This window comes from Chrysochloris asiatica, unplaced genomic scaffold, assembly GCF_000296735.1.
Source record: "Chrysochloris asiatica unplaced genomic scaffold, ChrAsi1.0 scaffold00103, whole genome shotgun sequence".
Classification (NCBI taxonomy): Eukaryota; Metazoa; Chordata; class Mammalia; order Afrosoricida; family Chrysochloridae; genus Chrysochloris; species Chrysochloris asiatica.
Genome location: NW_006408621.1, coordinates 4,846,643 through 4,856,811, shown reverse-complemented (window position 1 = coordinate 4,856,811; position 10,169 = coordinate 4,846,643). Strand labels below are relative to the sequence as shown.

Genomic DNA, 10,169 nt, shown 5'->3' with positions numbered 1-10,169 from the left:
TTGTTTTCCATAGTGTTGTACTATCTTACATTTTCACCAATTTCTCTACATTTTTTTTTCTTTCTGATAATAGCCATAATACTGAAGGTTCCCTTATATTGTTTTTAGCATAACAAAATTAGATTGTACATGAGAGAGCAGTTTATGAACTTGACAGATGTAAAGGATCATTCCTTGTTTGGACAAATCAGCATTGTTTTCTAGAAGAACATCTTATGACAAAATGATCTAACTTCTCATAGCTGCCAAGTTCGGCCTTGAAGTTTTTTGTTTTTGTTTTTAAAGCTAAATGCAAATATCTCTTTCAGTACTATCTCATTTTTTAGTGTTTTTTTTTTTTTTTTTTTATAATGGAAGGGAGTAGTTGATTTTGCGGTCAAGTAGCAAAGGTACCTGGGACCATCAAGAGAGAGGAGTGGAATGGCGGGACAGAGAAGCAGTGATGCCAAAGATGGAGGCAGAGATGATGATGTGCAGAGATGGAGCGGCTGGGGATTCTGGACTCAGAGAGGGAGAGGGGTTGTGTGATGGCAGCCGGGAGGCAGGCTTGCAGAGTGTACCCTCTGGTTGTTTAATGATGCACGGAAGGGATTGTAGTCATTGCAATGAACTGAAATACAATAGGATGAATGTAAAGCTAATGTTCTTCCATGTAAACTATCACATAATTCACAATAAAAACTTATAAAGAAACCATGAAACATGGTTAAAGAGGACACACAATGTGAGCATTCCAAGAGGAGAGGAAAAAGGGGGAAAATATTATTTGAAGAACTAATGACCAAAATTTTCCCAAATTAATCTATAAATCTAAAAAGTTCAACAAAATGCAAGGAGGATAAACTCAGAGATCCATTCCAAAACACAGTGTAACTAAACCATTGAAAGACAAACAGAATTAAGAAAGTAACAAAGATTCAATTTATGTAGGAGAGAGCCTCAGTTAAGATTAACAACTGACTTCTCATTAGAAACCATAGAATTAAAAAAGCAGCCGCATGACATATTCAAATGCTGAAAGAAAAAGTCAACCATGACTTTACATCTGGCAAGACTAACCTTCAAATATGAAGAAATGAAGACACTGTCAGCTAAACAAAAGTTGAGGCAGTTCATTGCCAGCATACCTAACCTGCAAAGTGAGTCCTTTAGACTAAATGGCAAGATACTAAACAACAGCTCAAATCCATATGAAGAAAAAAAGAATACCAGTAGGGACAGCTACATAGGAAATATGCATATACAAAAGATAGTATTACTGGAATTTTTGCATATAACTCTTTTTTTCCTATCAGATGTTAAGGCAATAACATAAAGCAACACTTATAAATCTATGCTGATGGGCACACAATCTATAAAGAAACTTACATAAATAAAAATATAAATAAAATTGGTAACAAAAACAATATAAATGGAGGAAGGGAAACAGAGCTACATAGGAGTGAAGTTTTATATAATATTGAAATTAAGTTAGTATTAATCTGTATTTGGACTTATGGTGTAGTGCTGTAGGATCAGCACTGGACTGCAAACCATAAGGTCAGTAGTTCAAACCCACCAGCTGCTCCTCAGAAACCTTATACAGGGTCACTATGAGTCAGAACCAGTTCAACAGCACTTAACAACAACAACAACAAATCTGTATTTATTAAGTGCTGTCCAGTCGATTTTGACTCTGTATAGGGTTCTGAGGCTGTTAATTTTTTTGAGAGAACAAATTCTCATCTTTCTACCATGGAGTGGCTGGTGAGTTTGAATTACCAACATTACCTTTAGCAGCCCAGTTCTTATCCTATAGCACCACCAGCACTAAATTAAGATATAAATTGTAATGCCTAGGACAATCACTTAGATAATAATTCAAGAATATATAGTATAAGGATACAAAACCAGACAAAACAGACACAGATGACAATCCTGGAACTCTGTGCTCCAGAAGAACTAATAGAAATGTGGATCAAGTGTTTACTAGAAGACAGTGTTGAATAGACATGGCAAAAGACATGATAATTGACAAGCAGCAGCAGCCATTTCAAGACTTCATGAATAGCTTTTGAGACAAGAAAGCACATTTGCATTGTAGAAACCTACCTAAGGCTCATGGAGATAAAGTGCATTTTTTTTTTTTATTATTATTATTAATTCCTTTCGTTTTCCAATCCCAGGAAATCTCCGACCTTCCAGGCAGTTGGGACCACTTGGAGGTTGTAAGAACTAGAGATCCAAATTTGCAAAGTTGACCCTGTCAAGCCCTGGACTGTTCTCACTAGGAGAGGGGGCTGAATGGATGCACGGGTAAAGAAAAAGAGAAAAAGAAAGGAAAAGAGGCAGGCGATCTGTGTGGGTCATCTGTACACAGCATGGCCATTTGAACTTTCCCAGGGAGCTGTGGTAAAGCACACCACCTACTGACGAAAAGAAAGCTATTTTCTTTCACATTAAGGGCTGTTGTGTTTAGTTTTGGGGTTTTTTGTTGTTGTTTATTTATTTATTTTCATTCTTCTTGCATTACATTAGAGAAGACAGCAAATGTGGCCATATAGCCAAGCCTCAGTCATACCTTCTACAACCCACCAACTGAGCAAGAGCCAATAACAGCTCTATATAAGGAGCTCTGGTAGCGTAGTGGTTACGAATCGGGCTGTGAACCTTAAGGTCAGCGGTTCGAAACTGCCAGCCGCTCCACGGGAGAAAGATGAGGCTTTCTACTCCCGTAAAGATTTACACCCTCGGAAACCCTGTACAGGGTCGCTATGGGTCAAAACTGACTCAACGGCACTTAACAACAACAACATACTAGAGCAGCAACAACAACCAACATCTGCTAAAACCATTCTGAATTGAACAAAGAACAGAAAAATTCATCTCCTTGTCATACCCACCAGAGGCAATTGGTGAGTGCCTAAGAATGTTGTTGTTATTAAGTGCTATCGAGTCAATTCCGACCTATAGGGTTTCCAAGGAGTAGCTGGTGAGCTTGATACACCAACCTTGCAGTTCAACCGGCTTTGCAGTCTGGCGCATTAACCCACAGTGACATACCAGGAATACACCAACATATATTCATCAACTTAATATGAATATGACAACACTACAATGCCTAAACAGCAGCAGAAATTTTCAGTTCATACACAGAAACATGACAGAGTAGCTCAAACATACAAACAACCAAGATGAAAAGCAAGACATGCTGTTGAGGAAGAAAAGGTACTGGAACTACCCAAAAAAGAATTCAAAAGTGTTATTGAAGTACATCCAAATGTTTCACAGTAAGGTTGAGGGCAACAAGGAAGAGTTCAGGAAACTGCTACAAGAACAATAAAACAAAACAGATACAGCACTTGAGACAATATGAATCTTCCAAACAGAAGTCTAGATGATCAATATGAAAATATCACAAATGGACAATATACTGAAAAGGCAAAGGAGCAGAACTGAACTATGGAAACCAGAATTAGTGAACTTGAAAATAAATTTCTCAAGACTAGTAAGATAGAAGAACAATCATAAAAAAGACTGTAATATCTGAAGAAAACCTATGGGTATGGGTGATTGGAATTTCATAAAAGGAAAAGGCACACACACACCCCCAAAAAAAAAAAAAAAAACAGAAAAGACAGTCAAAGATACGCTGAAAAGAAAATCGCCCTAACATCATGAAGGATAAGAAGATAAATATTCCAGAAGCTAAACGAACTCCAGGCAGGATACACCCCAAAAGAAAAACACCAAGACAAATCATAATCAAACTCTCCAAAATCAAAGGTAAGATAAGAATCCTAAAAGCAGCTAAGAAAAAACAAAATGTTACCTACAAAGGAAAGCCAAAGATTAAGCTCTGATTTCTCAGAGAAACCATGCAGGTAAGAAGGCAATGGGGAGACATATACAAAACTATGAAAGAGAAAAATTGCCAACCAAGAGTCAGCAAAGCTGTCCATCAAGTATGGTAACAAAATTATAACATTTCAGGATAAACAAAAATTAAAGGACTTTGTAAAAGTTAAACCAATACTCTAAAACATGCTAAAGGAAGTTCTTTGGACTGAGAACCAACATGAGCAGACAACAACCAAAGATTGACACCACCAGAAATTCAGTCCATATATGTAAATGTCCAGAGTAGAACAGAACTACAGGACTGAAAACAGGGAATATGGGGTGTCAGTCTATGATCAAGACAACTACAAAAAGAAGGGAGGGAAAACTACAGTTACAGAGTTCCAGATGGTGAGGAAGTCAGGTAGATTTCAGGATAAAACAGACTGGTTTAAAATGAGGAAGAAATTAATAAAGTACTGGGTAACCTCAAAGAAACTTAATACCTCTTCACATCACATCAAGAAAAGAAAAATATAGGAAGATTTTGGAAACATTAAGCTATAAAGAAATAGACAAGAAAAAGCACACAAAAAAACGAACTCAGCACAAGAAAACATGCAGAAGAAGAAACCAGCAGCACCACACACACAAAAAAAGAACAGCATAATGATTGCACTCAATCCATACCTATTGAGAATTATATTGAATGCCAATGGATTAAGTACACCAGTCAAGAGACAGATGGCTTAAAAAACTGGATCCTTCAATATGCTGTCTATAAGATATACAACTTGCATACAACCACAAAAATAGATTAAAAATTAAAGGATGGAAAAAAAATATATGAAGCTAATTGCAATAAAAAATGAACAGGAATGGCAATATTAATCTCAGATTAAAATTAAACTTTAAGGCAACAACCAGTATAAGAGACAAAAGAAGGCTATTATGTCACGATTAAAGGGTCAAATGAACAAGAGGACATAACCATAATAACTATCTATGTTCCTCAAAATATATAAATCAAACCCTAATAGAACTAAAAAAAAGAAACAGACAACTCTAGAATAACAGTGGGAGATTTCAATACACCACACTTGAAAAAGGACAGAACAACCAGAAAGAAACTGAACAAAGACACAGAGTAACTAAGCAACACAGTCAATCAAATTGACCTTGTAGATTTTTACAGAGCATTCAACCCAACAATAGCACAATAGAAATTCTTTTCTAGTGCACACAGAACATTCTCCAGAATAAACCATGTGTTAGGCCACAAAACAAGCCTCCATAAATTTAAAAACATCAAAATACTACAAAGCATCTTCTCAGATCATAATACTATAAAAGTAGAAATCAACAATAGGAAGACCAAGGAAATCAAGCCAAATACAATGAAACTGAATAACACCCCCATTTAAAAGCTACTGGGTAGTGAAACAAAAAATTCCTTGACACAAATGAGAACAAAAATACAACATACCAAAACCTTTGCGTCACAGAAAAGCACTGTCGAGAGGGCAATTTATAGCAATAAACACTCACATCCAAAAAGAAGAACTAAAGTCAACACTTTAATACAACATCTTCAACAATTAGAAAAAGATCAGTAAGTCTACAGTCACCTGAAGAAAAAAATAAAGATTAGAGCAGAAATAAATGAACTGGAAAACAGAAAAACAATAGAAAGAATCAACAAGGCAAGCTTGTTCTTTGAAAGGATTAATAAAATCGACAAGCCACTGGCAAATCTAACAAAAGAAAAGAGGATGAAGACATAAATAGAATGTGTAAAAAACCGTATGTGTGACATCACAACAGAACCAAAGGGAATAAAAAGGATAATAACAATACTATGAAGAGTTATACTCCAACAAATTTGAAAATCTAGAGGAAATGGATACATTTTTAGAAAAAACACAACTTACATTAACAGAGTTAAGTAGAAAACTTGAAAAAACCTATAGCAACAGAAGAAACTGATCCAGTCATCAAAAAAAAAAAGTACTCCCAACAAAAAAAGTACAGGTCCTATACTCAAAATATCAACTGAAAGGAAAGGAGTCTTAACATCAAGGATCAAACATATCCCCTAGGTATACAGGGTTGATAGGGATGGGCAACAGACACTGGCTACCTAAAATGGGTTGTGCTACAAAGGCATGAAAGTGGCTGGCTTACAATTTTTCAAGAGGGAGTTTAGTTTCAGAGTGTGCGAAATAAGGTAGCATCCTCACTGAACAGTTTTCATCTTGTCTAGATGGGTCTAGAGAAAGGAGATGGGGATAAGATTCTTTTGATTCAATAGTGAGCAACTGTTATCATGATGAATTGTGATGGTCACAACTGTAAAGGTAGAAGTTTTGTAAAAATAAAGGGGGGAGTAGTTAATCTTACACTCCAGGAAAAGAGGATCCTAGGACCATCAAGGGAGAGGAGCATGAGCAGAATGTGGGCAGAGGTGAGGGCAAGGAGAGACAGAACACCTGAGGACTCTAGACTCACAGAAAGAGAAAGGATGTGAGCTGGTGGCCAGGAGGCAAGCTTGCAGAATGTGCCCTTTGGTTGTTTAAATGATTATATATTTCAGAGTGGTTTTGTGTACATAAAAAAAAAAGGGGGGGGGGAATAGAAGCAAATACAGTTAAATGATGATGCATTGTATTCATTGCAATGATACAAATATGATAGGATGAGTGCAAAACTGATGTTCTTCCATGTAAAGCATCACTCAGTTCACACAAAAGAAAGCTTTTTTAAAACTGTCCAGGTCCAGGTGGCTTTACTGGTGAATTTTATCAAACATTCAGAGAAGATCCAACACCAATTTTAATCAAGCTTTTCCAAATATAGACATGGATGGAAAGCTTCCTAACACATTTTATGAAGCAAGCATAAACCTCATACTAAAACTAGGCAAGGACATCACTATAAAAGAAAATTATAGACCAATATCCCTCATGAACATAGAGGCAAAAATTCTTAATAAAATCCTAGCCAATAGAATTCAACAACATATCAAAAAAATAATACATCATGATCAAGTGAGATTTATACAAAGGATGCGGTTCAATATTAGAAAAACAATCAATGTAATCCATTATATGAACTTTAATAAAGAAAAGAACCACATGATCATATCAACTGACAAAGTCATTTGACAAAATCCAACACCCATTCTTGATAAAAAACAATCAACAAAATAGGAATTGAAGGGCAATTCCTCAACATAGTTAGGAACATATAGATAAAACCAGTAGCCAACATCACTCTTAATGGAGAGAAACTGAACACACTCCCTTTGTGAACAAGAACCAGACAAGGATGCCTCTTATCACCACACCTATTCATTATTGTTTTGGAAGTCTTACCAAGATCTATAAGCAAGATATGCAAATTAAAAGCATCCAAATTGGAAAAGATCTGATCCTATACATAGAAAATCTCAAAGATACAGCAAGAAAATTACGAGAACTCACTGGAAGATTGAGCAAAGGGGCAAGGTACAAGATCAATATACAAAAATCAGTTGGAGTCCTTTATATTAATAAAGACAGCACTGTAAAGGAAATTAGGAAAACAATACCATTTACAATAGCCACCCAAAATATGAAATACTTAGAAATAAATCTAACCAGAGAAACAAAAGACTTAAACAAAACTACCAAGCACTACTCTACAAGAAACAAAAAGATATTTACAAAAATGGAAGAATATACCATGCTCATGGATAGAAAGACTAACACTGTGAAAATGTCAGTACCACCCAAAGCAATCTACAGGTATAATGCAATCCCAATCCAGATTCCAACAACATTCTTTAAAGAGACGGAGAAAATGATCATGAATCTATATGGAAAGGAAAGAGCCTTCAAATAAGCAAAACACTGCTTAAGAAGAACAAAGTTGGAGACCTCTTACTATCTAATCTCAAAATTTACTACACAGTCACAGTGGTCAAAACAGCCTGGTACTGGTACAGTGAAAGATATATAGATCAGTGGAACAGAATTGAAAATCCAGAAGTAAATCCAGTCACACAAAGCCAACTGATCTTTCACAAAGGGTCAAAATACATTAAATGGGGAAGACAGTCTCTTCAACAAATAGTGCTGGCAAAACTGGAAATCAATTTGCAAAAGAATGAAACAAGATCCATGTCTCACAACACATACAAAACAAACTGAACATGAATTAAAGACCTAAATGTAAAACCTAGAACTATAAAGATCATCAATGAAAACACAGGGATAAACCAAAGAGAGAAATGAGTAATGCCTAGCTGGTCTGAAGTTTAGGGAAATGTGGAAACTCTCAAGCCCATGGACACTGGCTTAGCCACTAGGGGTTAGAGCTAACAGTGAAGCGGGAAGCTGGTCTTAAGGGCAGGGAGGCGTGCATGAAGCCACAAGAAGGAAGCAGGATAACTGCTGTTACAAGGAGGGGACTGCAATCATTGAAATGAAACAAAGCATATATTTGGTTGAATGTAAAGCTGATGATCTTGTTTGTTAACCTTCACTCAATTCACAATAAAAAGTTTATATATATATACACAAAACAAAAGAAACTTTAAGGAATTAAAATGGTGAACTACAAAATATCTATTTAGCACAAAATATGGCAGTAATTAAGGAAATGAGGAATAAAGACAAGACAGAAAAATAACAAAATATGGCCTTCTTTATAATTACATTAAATGTAAATGGCTTAAATGCACCAATGAAATAAGATTCGCAGAATGGATTTAAAAAAAAAACCAGAATCCAGCCACATATTATCTATAAGAGATAAACTTAATATTCAAAGGCACAATAAGGTTGAAAGTAAATGGGGAAAGATACAGCATATAGACAGTTAACTATAAAACAGCTGGAGAGATTACACTACTATCAGACAAAATACAATCTTTAAAAATTGTTCCCACGTACTAAGAGAGTCAATCCATAGCATATCTAACAGATATTTCCACTTACCTGTTACTTCTTTTCACTGATTTGTTTTGCCATGGTGGATCTATCACAATAACATCGTATTTTTTCCTACCTGAAAACAGACACAATTTCTGAAAATTGTTGTTGGTGTATGTTGTCAAGTTGGTTCTGACTCACAGCAACTCTGTATAGGGTTTCCAAGACTATAAATCTTTAGGGGAGCAAAAAACCTCTGTGAAATTTGTGGTTAGCAGTCCAACACACAACCCACCAGATATCCTTCAATTTCTAAAAATACCTTCCCTATATAAACGAACACTTTACAACATGCTCTTCAACACTGAAATGTTTTCACTATATACACAAATACAATGGAATTAAACAAAAATAGTAATTTATCTCAAAAAATCAGGTGTTAAGAGCTGTAGAGTCATTTCTGACTCACAACAACCCTGTATAGGGTTTCCAAGAAGCAGTTGGTAGGTTGAACCACCAACCTTGTGATTAGCTGTCGAGCACTTATCCTATAAATACCACGAGAGGTATTTCCCTTTTAATTTATTACTCTAGGATTTTAACATAATTTAACTTATCACTATTTTTGCAAGGACTACTTGCAGATGCTAAAGCTCACTGATCTGGAGAAAGATAATTTATAAATTCCCTTTAAATCTAAACAATAATTCATGGTTCTTATATTTCACACATGTGGCTATTAATATGGTCTTTTCAAACCTGATTTGTTTTTTCACTCTACTCTTTTTGAACTTTCTACTTTAAAATAATGTCAATCTTACAAAAATGTTTTTAAAATAGTACAGAGTTCTCATATACCTTTCATTCATCTCTCCCAAATCTAATCTCTTAAATAACCATAATCCAATTAAGTCAGCCAAAAAATTTAAATAGAATACAATAGACTGTCCCTCAATTTGGGTTTGATGCAGCCTCATGATCAAATTTAGATTGTTCATGTTTGGCAACAATACCACAAAAGTAATGTTGTGCCCTTACCAGAATATTTCATCAGAAGTTAAGAGATGCCAATACAGTCACACTGCAGTATCCACAGGGGATTGGTTCCAGGACTCAACCGAGGATACAAAAACCCTCGAATGCTCAAGTCCCTTATATAAAATGGTACAATATTTGCATATAACTTCACACATCTTCCAGTATATTTGAAATCATCTGTAGATTACTTCTAAAATCTAATACAATGTAAATTCTATATTGAGATTTGAGGGATTTCCCTAAACACTTAGCTGCTTTGTTCATCCCGCAAATACCTTAATCTGTGGTTGCCTGATGTGGAACCTACAGATATGGAGGGCAACTGTTGTTGTTGTCAGGTGCCATCGAGTCGGAACCAACTCATAGCTACCCCATGCACAGCAGAACGAAACAATGTCC

The 10,169-nt window shown here is 35.6% G+C and overlaps 1 protein-coding gene across 1 annotated transcript in view; it reads right to left on the bottom strand.

Moving 5' to 3' along the window:
• METTL4 (methyltransferase like 4) overlaps positions 1 to 10,169 on the bottom strand; it is a 56,208-nt gene that overhangs the window by 19,580 nt on the left and 26,459 nt on the right. The window contains exon 4 of the mRNA XM_006867276.1: positions 8,799 to 8,868. Coding sequence (XP_006867338.1) covers positions 8,799 to 8,868 — 70 coding nt within the window. The remainder of the gene's footprint in view (positions 1 to 8,798; positions 8,869 to 10,169) is intronic.